Source organism: Dipodomys ordii, unplaced genomic scaffold (genome assembly GCF_000151885.1).
Source record: "Dipodomys ordii isolate 6190 unplaced genomic scaffold, Dord_2.0 Scaffold37, whole genome shotgun sequence".
NCBI classification, from domain to species: Eukaryota; Metazoa; Chordata; class Mammalia; order Rodentia; family Heteromyidae; genus Dipodomys; species Dipodomys ordii.
Window position 1 is genome coordinate 7,026,082 of NW_012267253.1, and position 15,746 is coordinate 7,041,827.

Sequence of the window (15,746 nt, forward strand, 5' to 3'; positions counted from 1 at the left end):
TATTGGACAAGGCAGTTCTAGGATTTACTTGGCCAGCTTCCCCTTTTAGGCTTTCTGACTTTAGGTGATCCAGGATGATTTCCTCAAATCCTTACAACCTATAACCAGGCAAGGACTGTGTGGGCTTATAACCCTCTACTCAGTCCACTGGGAAATAAAAAAGGTTTTTGTTTTTGTAGTTCTGGTGTTCAAACTCAGAGACTAGCGGCACTCTACCACTTAAGCCATGTCCTCAGCAGAATAATCTCTATCCTAAGGAATCTTGTTTCTGTGATAAAATAAGACTGTGAGCTCCTTAGAAACTAGGTTGTTCAGACCTTTAACCTCAGTGTTTCTCACAGTGTCTCATTTAGTACAAGCACTAAATATAAGCCCACAACCAAAAAATGATACTTGGGAAATGATCTTCCAAACACACCCCATGGTGCTAAGGAGAATATAAGAGTACTAAAACAATGGGTAAAATTAAAAATGGGTAAAATCTGAGCAGATCCCCAGTATCCCTCTTGGCAATAGAGGAAGTGAAAACATAGCAATTTGTCCACTGTTTGGAAATCCAGCCCTGAGTCCTGCAGTCAGAGCAGTTGGAGCTCAGAGAAGCTAACATACTGTGGCAACAATATAAACTGTGTGCCAGCACAGTTCATTTTCTTAGGGAATGAGGTCTCTTTCTCATTGCCCTGTCTGTTTCTTCCTTATGACTTGAGTTTCATCTGATCTGACAGTATGAGAGGGACTATTATGATATATCAGAGAAGTTTCCCAGTGTGCCCTCTGACAAAATAAAAAATAAATAAATGAAAAAAATAATAATCTGGATCCAGCCTGAATAAAGAGACAAAGGATGAGGTGCTCTATGAACACAAATGTAAGCTTAGAGATTGAAGAATGTGGCTTCTCCCTTCCCTTTGGATTCCCTATGCTTTTGTGGCCTCTGAGAGTCCTTGTTCCCAAGTTAGGCTAACAGGCAGGCACTGGGCTTAGTGGGCCTAGTTAACCTGCTGATTCTCCAGCACCTAACTCTCTGGATTTCTTTGCCTTTCAATGCAAAACTAAGGGAATAGCCAGCCTTCCAAGCCTGGGCGGGGCAGAGGGTGGTGGAGGGAAGCCAAATGGACAAATGTAGAAAGTTTCTGGGAATGTTTGGAGGACAGCATTGTGCTTTATCTTCTGAGGCAAAAGAGGTGTAGAAGAATCTGCTGTGGAGGGAACAGGGATGACTTCCGCCAGGCATAAAGAAAGCATTGTTCCCCTACTTGTAACTTACTTAATATCAAAGGAGCTAAGACAAAAATTTGTCATATCAACTTTACAACTTTGGTAGGAGGAGGGTTGGGTGGGGGTGGGGTGGGGGAAGGATGAGATGGGAAGGGGAAACAAAGGAGGAGACTACAATGCTTGATAAGAAATGTACTCATTATCTTGCCCTTGTGATTGTAACGCCTCTACAGTATTTTCACAATAAAAAAAAATTGTCCTATCAGTTTTCTGCTAACTCGAGGGGAGCAGGGGATCTGCTGCATTTGTTTGTACTGGATCTGTATTTAAGCACTAGGCACACCTATGGGTAATTCATAGCCCAGATTGAAATCAAGGTTCCCTTCTTCCAACAATGGAGCCAAGTTAAGCTGCCCTGAGCTCAGAACCTTGTGCTCAACCAGCAGGACCTACATCTAGCAAAGCAAAATCTGCGGGTGTTGGAAATATAGCTAATGTCACTTACAACAGCAGACAGTCTCCCCAGAGAGAGAGACTATGAGAGAGTCCCTCACTCTTCCTCTCCCTTTTCTCTCCCTCTCCATCAATCTGTCCCTCCTCTCTCTTTTCCCCCTCCTTCTCCCTCCTCCCCCTCTTCCTTTTTCTCTTTCCCTCCCTCCCTTCCTGCTTCCCTTCTTTCCCTTTCTTACTCATTTCCTCCCTCCCTTTCTCCCTCTCCTTCTTGCCCTTCTCTTTTCTCTCTCCCCCTCCCTCATTTGTCTTTGGGTTTCTGTGGATAAAGCTGCAATACAGATTCACTCCTTCTGTGGCTCACTGGAAGCTCAAGTTGGAGAGTGGCCTAGGTTTACATACTGGTGTCTCACATGTACCTGTGTCTATATGTTGTATCTCAACCTGAACATGTTTCCCATTGAAATGGCTGCAGAAGCTCAGTCCTCAGACAGGTTTAGATAATTGAAAGCTATTATTTACAAATGGATTAATAATTCAGACATTGTTAGTCTCAGAGGAGGGCTGGCAGTGGCTTCTCTTTGTTGTATGAAGACATTATGTGCTCTTAAGGAAACAAGATTAAAGGCCATAAAAAGCCTATCTCCCTAGCAAATAGCAGGCCCTCACCAAGGCTGGTATTAATGAGCAGATGATTAGAATGCTGGTGTGAATTATATTGTAGTGACAGACCAGGCCTTGCCCGCAATTACTAGAAATGCAGTTAAAACTTTGCTTGCTAAATTGTTTAATCAAAAAGAATAAGAGCCTTGAATTTGGTTTGCATCAGGAACCATCTAAACAAGTTAACTCCAGGCACTTGAAATTATGCAAGAATCATAGTATTTCAGCAGGTGAGGGTCAGTGGCACTGAGAGAAGGAGAGCAGAGAAGACAAAAGCTGAGTGAGAATGTGAGGCAAGGCCCTGAATTCAAGCCTCAGTACTGGTGTACACATGAGTACACATACACACATAAATATAAAGGTTTGCAGTCTTCATTAATATAAAGCAAACTGCATCCTCTACCATACAGAGCTGGTGAATAGGGAGGTAGCCTGGGACCTTACCAGGAGAACTGGAGAAACTATATTTACAGAGAATCTGGATATTCTCCCATGGAGCACCTAGTCACATATACAAATATATAAAATCTGTGATGGACTATGCACTATACATATTAACATTATACATTATTGTCAGTCATCCAGGAAAGTATATTTGATCCTCAGTACAAGCAGCAGTTGTGCCCTGGATACCATGACAGTTATTGTTGTGACTTCTATTATGAATACCCCGTTTTGCAGAGAAAGATATCCAACCAAGGATTGTACCCACCTCAAAATCCCCAGGCTAGTTTTCTTAACCCTGCCATCATGCCTCTCCCCAGTTCTCGATGACTGAGAGAGGCATCTGAGCTGGGTATCTGAAGAACAAAATCCCAAGAAATGAACATAAATGGGCAGTTCTGAGAGCTACCAGAAATTCTAACATGACTTGATTTCATGTAAAAGGATTTATCAATTCCTTTTTCATGAAAGCAAAGGGAGCATTCTGTATTGCAGAATAAGATAGTCTGGGATATGGGACCTGCCACAGTGATTGTAGACAGCAAAAACACATGCTAAATGAACAGGAAGGAAAAGGAGGAAGAGGAGGAAAAGGAGGAGGAAGAAGAGGAGAGAAGGAAAAAGAAAGGAAGGAAAAAAGAAAAAAGAGGAAGGGAGGTAGGAAGGAAGGTAAGAAAGAAACGAAAAAGGCATAGCCAGACAGCCTTGCTGGGCATCTGGGGGAAGTATAAAGGTCTCCAGCTGGAGAGTGAAGCTGCCTGTGTCCATCCTCCCCTGATCTGACTCCAAAGATGGCAGGCCTAAGAGATGAGCTGGATAAAAGTGAAAGAGAGTAATTTTAAAAGCAAATGAGCCTGTTTCTGTTTACGAGCACCAGGACACATTGAGGTGAGGCTTTCTCCAAGCTGCTGGCAAACCATGACCACCTGGCACAGGTCAGGGGCGTCCTCTATGTGAACCCTGTGGGGACAGGGGCAGGTGCTGCTCTCTGTTCTGATGACAGCTGCTCTGGGCTGGGAAACTGAGTTGATGAATGCTGTGAGAGGCAGCTGCAAAACTTTAGAATGGGTGGGTTGCTCCTTCACTGATCATCCACTGTCAAGTTGTGAATCCTCTGGTAACTTCCTTTTGCTTTGTTTAAAATGAAGAGTTGGTTGAGATGGACTTGAAGCTCCCTCTCAGATTGTTTTCCCTGGTCCCATTCATGATCTGTTCATGCACTTGCAGACTACTCTGCCAGTAGGGTCTCTGTACCCATTGTGCATACTTCCCCTACCTCTCTGATCTTGGACCCCATTTCTCCTCCTTTAGTGTGCACCAAGGGACAGGTGGTGAGTGGCCAGTACCGGATGCTCGCAAAGCATGGAGGCTACGTGTGGCTGGAAACCCAGGGGACTGTCATCTACAACCCTAGAAACCTGCAGCCCCAGTGCATCATGTGTGTCAATTACGTCCTGAGGTGAGTGTCTGGGGAATGGTTGGCAGACCCTATGGCCTGAGAACCATTGTCCCAGGGAACAACCAAACCTCTCAGAACCCTGGACAATGTATCCTGGAGCTGTCTACAGTTCAGATCCTTCTGACTGAGAGGACTTTACATGGAGATCTTGGGAAAAGTGGTATTCTTGGGAGTCTTTCTGTCCTTTCTCCTTTATTTGTCACTGTGCCGTTTCTCTAACCCAGGTGAGGACACAGGTATCACACAGTAGATACTTAATATTGTCTGAATTGAGGATTTAGGTGAGAGAATTGCTCATACTCTCTTATCTTCAGATCATCAGAGACATTGATTGCCAAGGTGAAACACACAGAGGCAAAAGCAGCCAGGCCTCATATGTACCCCATTCTCAATGCAGTTCCAAAGAGTCTGCTTTTTTAAAAAAAATCTCCATGTATAGTAATCCTGTCTTAGCCTTGTGTGACTGTTTACAAGATGCCAACATAGTGGCTCTGCCCATCTTTTGGTCAGAGTGGCTTGGCTGTCAGGGTTTCTATGTGGCTAGGGAGAACTGAAGGATTTTTCTAGAAATCTTCATAGGTCTAAACAGCTCTCTCATCCCATTAGTGAGATTGAGAAGAACGATGTGGTGTTCTCCATGGATCAGACTGAGTCCTTGTTCAAGCCCCACCTGATGGCCATGAACAACATCTTTGACAATAGTGGTGATGTGGCTGTGTCTGAGAAGAGTAACTTCCTGTTCACCAAGCTGAAGGAGGAGCCTGAGGAGCTGGCCCAGCTGGCCCCTACCCCTGGGGATGCCATCATCTCTCTGGATTTTGGTCAGTGCTTCTTGGCTTCATTAGGCCCATGGAACCTCTTGGTGTTCAGCCCTATTTCTCCCTAAACCAGAGTTTATCTGGCCTTTCTCCACATCTTGCTAACCATTTGGCTATCCCTCTGCTGGGCATAAAAGAACCATATGCCCTAGCCACTGAGTTAGACCTTCCTAATATGATCTCATGAAGCACCAAAGGAAACCATCATAGGGACTACTTCCTGAGGGTTCTGTTCTTGAGACATGAGAGTCTGAGCTGAGGGAGGGAGAAGGGAGAGGTCTGCTTTGAGGCTGTATGAATGTTGCTGTCCCTGAGCGAGGGCAGATTTTTCCCCTTTCTTCCCCAAAGAGGTCTTGAAAAACAGCCTGCCTACTCAGGCAGAGGGATAAGATAGAATAAAGGGAGGGAAAGTTCCAGATACGGGGATGGAAAACGGAAGTAGACCCAGGGCTAAGCCCTCAAATGCCTGACTTCATGAGAGCATGAATGGATCTCTCTGGGTGGTGCCACTGTGGTCCCTGCAGACCTCTTAGCCCTTCCCCTGCTCTCATCCTGGAGATATCCTTGAAGTGAATCTGAGAAGCCTCCTCCTCCAGATGCTGCCCTCTCCTGTCCCTGCTAGAACAACCCACCCTGCCCCTGCACCTGCCCCATGTGAAACTCAAAATTCAGAGAACTGTTAAGGGCAATAGGTCCTGGCACAAGACATCTTTCAGCCCCATTTTGGTGTAGTATTAAGTCAGATGATCCATCTGTTTTGTTTCCTTGTTCTCTCTAGGGAAGGGCAGCTCCTAAGAAGTGTAGTCTCAAAATCAAATGTTCTTGGGACATCCTTGCTTCCTAGGGAGTCAGTCCATTGACTCATATACCCAGCTCTAGGCTCTTTGTCCTAGCTAAGCCCCAGACCTGCTTTTGGCTCTCTTAGAACCCTTCGTGCATCTTGTGGGCTTCATCTAACCTTCTGGTCATTGATATTCATCAGGAATATTTCCACAGGAAACCAGAGCTTTGAAGAGTCCTCAGCCTATGGCAAGGCTGTCCTGCCCCCAGGCCAGCCGTGGACTGCAGAGTTGAGGAACCACAGTGTCCAGAGTGAGGCTGGAAGCCTGCCCTCCTTCACTGTGCCCCAGGTGACTGCCCCGGGGAGCAGCACCCCCAGTGCCACAAGCAGCAACAGCAGCTGCTCCACGGTGAGCCTCCACCTTCTGGGCAAGGATGTGGGGGAGGGTGGGCTTTTCCTGAGTAAAAGGGTGCTGCTCTCCTTCCTAAGTTACCACAGAGCCGGGACACTCGCTTACCAGGAATCAGAGGTGTTCATTGGCTTTTGATATATCCTTACCACCCCAGTCCAAGTGGGAAAGTCTGAAAGAGCTAGAAGCAACTAACTGGGTACCTGTGCAGAGCTTAGTGCTACAGCTGCAAAGCCCCAGCAAACATAGTCTTTATCCTGTCTGCTCTTCAAGATACCCTGGGAAGTGAAAGAAGCCTCATTTTTATGATGAAGAGGCTGAAGTTCAGAGACACTGAGAAGTAGGCTTAAGTCACACAGCTCATAAATAATAGCCCTTCTATAAATATTTGGTGGAATGGAAATAAGTGGGTCCAGGAACATGTTTCTCTTTGTGCACTGTTCTGGGAACACGAATACTATGTCTGACTCAGTGTTCTCCTTCCTGGTTCCCAGCCCAGCAGCCCTGAAGACTATTACACATCCCTGCAGGATGACCTGAAGATTGAGGTGATCGAAAAGCTCTTTGCCTTGGACACTGAAGCAAAGGACCAGTGTAACACACAGGTTGGTAACTATGCAGCAGCCTAAGGGGACACATTGGGACCTGCTGGCCATAATCTTTCCCACAGAGATCCTTAGGGAAAAGAGAACTGGTGGGGGGGGGGAGGTCTTCTGTTGTGTTTCTCCCATCCTTTTCTTAACTATGTTAATCTAGCACCTCAGTGTTTAATTTTCAACTGTTCATCTCCTTTTGTGGATGACAGCCTCCAATGAGTAAACCAAAACTACACCACAGAAGTGTTCTTTTAGGCAAGCTCTCCTCTTAGAAAGCATGTCCAAAGTCATAAAACATTCCTGAACTTCAGGGTCCCTCCTGTCACAAACTGTTTGTTTAGAGTTTTCTAAAAATGTTTTATTTTAAATGTATTTTAAAATGACATGATTGAGCTGGGTGCCGGTGGACTCACACTTTGTAATCCTAGCTACTCGGGAGGCTGAGATCTGAGGATTGTGTTCAAAGCAGCCTGGTCAGAAAAGTTCATGAGACTCTTATCTTGAATTAACCAGAAAATAGAGGTATGGCTCAGGTAGTAGAACATTAGCCTTGGAATGGCACCCAAGCCCAAAGTTCAGGCTAAGGGATAGCACCCAGATCCTGAATTTAAGCCTCCAGTTCCCCCCCCCCAAAAAAAGACATGATTGACAAATTCTATTTATATGCAGGTTCTTATGAATGTAGCTATTCCAAAAAAACTACATGTTCTTGTACAAAAGATATAAATGGATGAAGTGGATGGGTGGGTATGTGTTTAATAGAACCCCAGTCCCACTTTGTCCCTCAGCCTGTGCCTTTATCCTACCTGCACAAAGCCTTACCTGTCCCATGAAGCTGTATTTTAAAACTATATTATGCCAGTCAGTGCCTGTCATTCTGTCCATATCCTGTTTCTCCTCCTGCATCTTCCCTCTGCTGTCCACTGTGACACAGGGAACCCATATCTACTTCTTGGAATGCAAGGAAGTTGTTCTGCCACCAGAGCCTACTAGGTACTCTACTAGAGTCTGTATATGCGCCCTGGCTACTACTGCATGTGTAAGCCTGTGTGGGTCCCGTGTCCCCTGCCCACATTCACAGTGGGAAGTGCAGGTCAGCGTGTTGCAGGATAGCCAAAAAGGGGCAGCTACTGCAGCTGGAGAGGGTGGGCAGATTTGTAGAAGAGGCTGGGTGGTCTAGACAAGTGAAATGAAGAAACGAAGTAATTTCAGTTTGGGTATAGAAGTGACACTGGTGGAAAGAAGAGACTCACAGTGCAGGGTAAAGCAGGACAAGCATGGAAAGGCCAGGTCCTCTGACAGAAGACCTTGCTTGCTAAATGATCAAGTCTGAGTGTTTCCTGGAGGCCACAGGGATCCATTAGAGGTGTTTGAGCAGGAGTGACACTGGAAGCTGTGCTTAAGAAGTGTGGCTCTGGCTGAGACCTGGCAGGGACACCAACCTACTCAGCCTTCTTGCCCTTACTCTGCCTCTTCTCAGACCGACTTCAACGAGCTGGACTTGGAGACTCTGGCACCCTACATCCCCATGGATGGAGAAGACTTCCAGCTAAGCCCCATCTGCCCAGAGGAGCCGCACTTGCCTGAGAGCCCGCAGCCCACCCCCCAGCACTGCTTCAGTGCCATGACCAGCATCTTCCAGCCGCTGGCCCCCAGTGCCTCTCACAGCCCCTTCCTCCTAGACAAGTACCGGCAGCAGCTGGAGAGCAAGAAGACAGAGCCTGAGCACTGGCCCATGTCTTCCATCTTCTTCGATGCTGGGAGCAAGGGGTCCCTGCCACCGTGTTGTGGCCAGGCCAAAACCCCTCTTTCTTCCATGGGAGGCAGATCCAACACACAGTGGCCCCCGGATCCACCATTAAATTTCGGGCCCACAAAGTGGCCTGTTGAGGATCAGCATGCCGAGCCCTTGGGGACACCACCATTGGGGCCATCGCAGTTGGGGCCCCCCATTGCCTTGCCCAATGTCTCCATGCTCAAAATGAGGTGAGTGGCCAATGTTTGGCTGTATCAGCAAAGATTGTGTTGGGTGGAATGAGGACCAATAGAAACCCATTCCAGGGAGGCTCCAGTCCCAGCCCCCTTCCCCCTCCCATTTCACTGTAGCTCGTGGTCCATGCTACCTCTGAACTCTGAGAGCTTGGCTTTGAATAGGATGAGCATCTTTGAGGCTGGAGGAGATCATGAGAGACTGAGCACAGGCAGGGAGAGGAGCTGCTTGCTGAGAGCCATGAGGGTTTTGTCTTTCTTCAGGCCTTTCTTAACCTGCACCACAGAATACAGACAATTATTTTTGTGACTGTTTTCTCAGATCTTAGGAAACTCTAGTTGAAAACTATGAGAAGACACACGCCTCACTCCTTCCTATCCAGTACTCCCACTGAAATGGCCTCTGAGGACTTGGTGCCAGATTCCTTTCCCTTTCCTGTCTGCTGTTAGTATCTTCCAGGCAGATCAGTTCGGTCAGAGCTGAGGAGCAGAGAGCTGGATAAAAGAAACTCTCCTACAGATCAGACAGACACATGTGAGGGCAGGCCTGTGGCCTGCATGGGCATGTTGAGATGAGCATGAGGAGGAAAGACAGGTGCTGAGCAACTCAGCATCTGTTCAGGTAGAGGAAACTAAGATACAGATCAGCCTTCAGATGCCCTGGGCATGCATGTTGGATCCAGGTGAAGGCCCCAGGCAACTAGGCCCTCCAGACTCCCTCACATCACTCTCTTGGCATGGCAGATCTGCAAAAGACTTTGGGTCCCGGGGCCCAGATGTGATGAGTCCAGCCATGATAGCCCTATCCAACAAACTGAAGCTGAAACGGCAGCTGGAGTATGAGGAGCAGGCCTTCCAGGACATGAGTGGGGTGAGTTCACAAGGGGCAGGCTGGGGGGAGGTGGGGCAGATATGCATATGGGAAATATATATACTGCATCTTTCAGGCTTCCCAGGTGAGAGCTCACTAGGCTGAGTTACGTTTAAGGACATCTCAGCTGGTACTCAGAAGAGAGCAAGAGGGTAGACAGGGGCCACTTGATGAGCCACTAACCCTCTGTCTACATCTTCCCTTCACACATGCAGGGGGATCCTCCAGGCAGTAACAGCAGTGCACATCTGATGTGGAAACGCATGAAGAGCTTCCGAGGAGGGACCTGCCCTTTGATGCCTGACAAGCTTCTGAGTGAAAATGTGCCCCCTGGTGAGTAGACCTGGACCCAGGGGTCTGGTGGTGGGCTGGGGGACTCGTGGTACAGCCTGACTATTCACTGGCTTTCTGAGTCACTTTAGAAGAAGCCAGTGTCAACATCATTGGAGAGCTCTGGGTTCTGTGGTTCCAGGCCCCATATGCCTTCTACAAAGGGAAAGGGGATACTGGGGGCTTCATGAACCCAGATGACCTCATGCTCATGCTCAGGCCTTGATCTTCCAGATGAATTCATCCAAAACCCCATGCGAGGTCTGGGCCAGCCTCTACGGCATCTGCCACCACCACAGCCACCATCAGCCCTGAACTCTGGGGAGAACGCCAAAAATGGCTTCCCTCCACAGTGCTACGCCTCCCAGTACCAAGACTACAACCCGCCACCATCAGCTCACAAGGTGTCAGGTGGGTGCGCAGGAGCTGGCACATATCCCAGGGTTCAGTGGGGTGGGGGTGATTGGCAGGTTGCTCCTCACATAGCTAGCTGCTCAGCATTTGGAAAAACTCCAGGGACTTAACCCTATTGTCCACATAGAGTCCCTGCCCAGTACCCAGGCACCAAGGCAGGTACTTCCTATGGGAATCTACCACCCACATAGGCCTGGTGTCTCCAGCACTAAGCCCACCTCTCCTTTCTTCCCGGAGCTGCACAGTGTCAGGTATAGGGAAGGACCAGGCCCTCCTAGGTTGGACTAGAGTAGCTGAAAGAAAGAATCCAGACTTCAGGGGGCTGGAGACTGTTTCAGCTACCTGGGAATACCAATTTGTTCTGCATCCTGAAGGCTGAGAAAAAAGAAGGGCATGGCAGTGAAAGGTTCACAACTATGATATGTGAGGGACTGTTGAAGAAGAGAGAGAGTTAAGAAGGGGAAAGAGATGGGCTCCTGTGGCTAACACCTGTAATCCTAGCTACTCAGGTGGCTGAGATCCAAGGATTTCACTTCAAAACCAGGCTGGGCAGGAAAGTTTGTTAAAGTCTTATCTCCAATAAACTACTCAGAAAAAGCTGGAAGTGGCACTGGCTCAAGTGGTAGAGTGCTACCCTTGAGCAAAAGAAGCTCAGAGACAGCACCCATGCCCTGGGTTCAAGCCCCAGGACTGACCAAAAAAAGTGGGAAGAATTTCAGAGTTGGCATGGAGGGAGACATTGCAGGGTGGCAAATCTTGGCTCAGCACAGGACACGCTTGCTGCCTTAGAACAGCAGTTACATGGAGAGAGCAGTGTCTCCCTCCCTAGAAGTATTGCAGTGGGGGGTGGAGGGTCATCTGACTGCAGAGCTATAGAAAGAACCTTCCGAGAGCATGTCACCTCCAGGGTTCTTGCTACCTAAGAGTTGCAGAGTCCAGTCACATTGCCACATTGCTAAAGCTCCCTGCACACCAGGGCTTTGTGCTGTTTGGGCAGGAGTTGAACACATGCATAGAGGGCACATTGCCAGGATGGTGACCTGGGGCTCGGTAGAAAGCCAGTCTAGAAGGCTCAGCTGAAATATCCATGTCTTCATGAAAAGGTTTCTCTTTGGCATGAGCATAATTTGTGGTTGTGGGAAAACATATCAGGTTTTTGTCCTCAATGGTATAGTTTGGGGAAAATTACAGTTTTGTGCTCAAAACCCAGGCAATAGAACCCCTGGACTCTGGACTTCAATTCCAGCTCTGCTCTTCACTAATGGGATCGTGCCAAAACCAGGAAATTTTTATGGGCACTGGTACTAGGGCTTGAACTCAGGACCTGGGCACTCTGCTTTTTTGCTCAACGCTGGTGGTCTACCACTTGAGCCACCGCTCCATTTCAGGCCTTTTTTGTGCTTTATTGAGATAAGTAAGATTTCAGGCATGAGCCTGGTTTCAGGCATGGTTTTTTGTCTAGCCAAACCAAGAAGTTTAAAGGAAAGCTTTGCATCAAGTTGGGGTACTGGTGACAGATATCTACAGTGGGTGGTAGCTAGCATTGTTCTCCTTGCATGAATCCCACAGATTTCCTCAAATACTGAAATCACAGGAAAGCCATCTTTTCAACTCCAGTCATTTTCCCTCTTATGTCAGAAATGAACAAGGCATAGTAAGCCTTGGTATCTGTTGATACCATCCTAACATTCCATCCATAGGAGTACAAGCAAATGGGGCAAGCAGGCATGAACCCCAAGAAGACCAGGAAGAAAAGGCTCACCATGGATGAGTTTTTGTAGATATGCCCAAGGAAGAGAAAGCAGTTCACCCTGAAAAGCAGCATGAAGAGCTGCTTTCCAATACTGAGCCCCACTTCCGGGGGTGGCCTGGGTGCCTCTTGGAGTTTCCCCTTTATCCTCCTACTCAGCTGAGAATGGTCCAGGGGTAAAAAGAAGCGTGGTGAAAGGACAGTTTCAGTCTCTTAAATCTTAGACACATGTGCACATGTGTATTCTGTGGTATACATGTGCACAGACTACAGGTAGTTCTAAATTCCCTCCAGAAGTCCTTACTGTAACACACAGTGGCCTTGGACTGGCACCCCTGGGGTTAACTAGCTCTTTCTGAAGCTTCATCCTCTGAAGGCAGGATGCTTTGTGAGGGCCTTTCTACCCAGCCTCTCCCATCTCAGAGCCCTGCCTGTCTGTCCTGCTTCCTTGGATGTTAGCATTTCTGAGACATGTCCTTTGTTGAGCCTGTCCCCCAAGCTGGGAGTAGGTCATGGAAAAGACAGCATTGAAGGAACACAGGGAAATTAAGATTATCTCATCCAAAGCAAGGAGCTGGTGATATGACTCCCACCTATAATCCTAGCTACTCAGCAGGCAGAGATCAGAGGATTATGATTAGAAACCAGCGCGGGCAGAAATGTCCACGGGACTCTTATTTCCAATTAACTAGCAAATAGTCAGAAGTGGAGTTATGGTTCAAGTGGCAGAGTACTGGCCTTAAACAGAAAATGCTAACAGCCAGCACCTAGGCCCTAGGTTCAAGCCTCAGTTCTGGTGTATGCATGCACGCACACACAGGTGCACACACACACACACACACACACTACCCCATCCAGAACCCCTGACCTGAAAACCTGAAATGCCTTTCTAAGTGCACCCTCTTCATCCTGCTGGTTTCTAGTGTTCTAGTATGTAATACAGATATTTAAAGTATGGCAACAACCCTTCTTGCAGGTATAGCAAGCCGACTGCTGGGTCCTTCGTTTGAGCCCTACCTACTGCCTGAACTGACCAGATATGACTGTGAGGTGAATGTCCCCGTGCCCGGCAGCTCCACACTCCTGCAAGGAGGGGATCTCCTCAGAGCCCTGGACCAGGCCACCTGAGCCAGGGCCTTCACCCAGCACGCCCTGCCAATGCCGTCCTGCCAGCTTCACTCTACATCTATTTTTGCAACTAGGTATTTCTAACACCAGCACACTTCTTACAAGATGTACTTACCTGGCTGATTTGCCCAGGTCACCCAGCAGTGGCCTTTTTTTTCTGAGATGCTCATTTTATTACCCTTACTTTTAAAAATACATCATTGTTTTACTGCTCCATTTTGCTGTCAATGAAGATGTTCTTCAATTTGACAATAATTTTTCCCTCCGCACCTTCAATAATTTCTAATTTATGTTGCCCAGAGATCTCTAACACACCTAGCCTCCATATTAACAAGTGTGGCGGTGGATGTTGGCTCTCCTGTAGAGAAAGCTTTGGCTTCATTGTACTAAAGTTTTTGGAATTGTTGTTGCCAAAGAGAAACAAAAAGGATTTTGCTGTCCCAGCTTGATTGGTGGCGTCTCCCTTTCAGAGCCTTTCTCTTTTTTAAAAGAAAAAAAAACTAATCAGCATATTGTGAACCTCAGTGTCTTTATTTAGGCCAACTCTTTGCTCTAATTTTGATAGGACTTTTGGGGAGAAAAGCATTGTGAAGGGTGAAGTCTTGGGTATGCAGTTACCTGTGAAAAGTTGCACGGTGTGGCTTTCTCTGAACTATTTGGTGGTTTCCCCTATACCACCCAATGGCTGGTGGATTTATTATTATTATTATTATTCAAAAGCATACTGATTTTTTAAGGAAAATTTATATCTGGGTTAAGTGTTTATCATATATATGGGTACTTTGTAATATTCTAAAAACTTAGAAATGGGAATGGAATCCTGCTCACACAATCACTTTAAGTAATCTTTTTTTAAGCTGTTAATTTTATTTTTTTTCTTGGTGTTGCTGATACTGCAGATTTGTACAATACTCCCACAATCCTGTACTAACATGATGAAAGATCTGTCTCTTTCTCTCTCTGTTGGCTTTCTACTTTTGTGATATGCCATAGGTGTGACAAACAATCCAAAACGTGGAATCATTAAGTGGGAGCTTTGTGAGCTATCTTCTCCTCGCGTTCTCTGTGTATTATGTGTGTATGTATGTATTATTATTATTACTGCCAAGAGGGTGTGATGGCACGTTGGGGCTGGGGTGGGACAAATGCTAAGGGAGAGGACGTGCTTTAACTTTTCTTCAGATTGTCTTGCTAGCCCTTCAAGTGCACTGAGCTATGTGACTCTCGTGGTCTCACATATGGCACATTCAGATATTTCCAGAACTACCATGAAATGGTTTTGATGGGAATTCGTGGAAGCAAGAGAGGCTTCAGAAATGATACAATGGACCCATTCTTGTCCTCCTAGCTCACAATCCTGGAGCTAGACTGAGAGAGGGTGCCAAATCCAGGGCACCCAGCCCTGGGTGCCCCCTCAAACTGCAGGCAGAGTACCCTCAGAAAGAGGACTCTGAAGGCTGAGGTTCAGCACCCCCTGCTGGCCAGCAGCAGGCAGACCTCCAAGGAGGATTGGGCTCCTAGCCTCAGGACCTGGCTGAGGTCTCTGTCATGTGAAGTGACAGGAATAGGTAAGAAGCACTGAAAATAGTGTTCCCAGAGCACTTTGTAACTCACTGGAGAAGAGGGATGACACCTTTTAGTTTTTAGATACCAATCAACATGAAGATTTTCTGTTATGAGTATAGTATGAAGTTTCTAAACACACACACAGACACACACAAAGCACTCAAGGCCTAGAATTCGGTAAGCCCAGAGGGCCTTACTGCCCAAACCAAAAACAAACTTTAAAAACAATCAGAGTTATAGGAGTAAAATTACCTAGGAACTGTGTTGCCTGAGTCATCCTTGGGCAGCACAGTTCGGCTGGCACACAGCAGCAGAACTTGAAGGGTTACTGACATGTAAATGCTGGTATTTGATTTCCTGTGTATGTTGCCTCAGCATTAAGGGCATTTTACCCTTGCAGTTTTACTTTAAAAAACAACACTCTAAAAGTTTTCCAAGCTTCATATTAACCTTACCTGTCAATGTAACAATTTCATGAACATTATTATATTGTTGAATTCCTACTGACATTATAACTGAATGGAAGCTTAACTTTATAAGGAAATGTATTTTGACACTGATATCTTATTAAAGTATTCTGATCTTATTGCTGCTGGTGGCCCTTGTTTCCTGTGGTTGATCACACCCAATGGAAAGTGAAGTATTTATTAAATACTTTGCAGGTAATGAACACTGGCACTGACCTTAACCAGACAACTGACTGGTGAAGGAAAGAAAGAGTATTACTAATATTTGGCAACTGCTTTTACTCCAAAAGCTATATACTACTGTATCTTCCATATTTCTTGAGGTATCTTGGTATCTGCCCTTTCTTTGTATGCTGGAAGGAATCCAAGGAAGGAAGTCATGGCTTCTACCTT

The 15,746-nt window shown here is 46.7% G+C and overlaps 1 protein-coding gene across 2 annotated transcripts in view; it reads left to right on the forward strand.

Moving 5' to 3' along the window:
• The window catches only part of Epas1 (endothelial PAS domain protein 1), an 89,646-nt gene extending 74,174 nt beyond the window's left edge, over positions 1–15,472 (forward strand). For both annotated transcript variants that reach the window (XM_013017968.1, XM_013017967.1), the window contains 9 exons: positions 4,087–4,234; positions 4,841–5,055; positions 6,049–6,242; positions 6,737–6,847; positions 8,319–8,824; positions 9,572–9,698; positions 9,914–10,031; positions 10,263–10,439; positions 13,169–15,472. In XM_013017968.1, coding sequence (XP_012873422.1) covers positions 4,087–4,234; positions 4,841–5,055; positions 6,049–6,242; positions 6,737–6,847; positions 8,319–8,824; positions 9,572–9,698; positions 9,914–10,031; positions 10,263–10,439; positions 13,169–13,320 — 1,748 coding nt within the window. In that variant the 3' untranslated portion in view covers positions 13,321–15,472. The remainder of the gene's footprint in view (positions 1–4,086; positions 4,235–4,840; positions 5,056–6,048; positions 6,243–6,736; positions 6,848–8,318; positions 8,825–9,571; positions 9,699–9,913; positions 10,032–10,262; positions 10,440–13,168) is intronic.
• Positions 15,473–15,746: the final 274 nt, after the last annotated feature.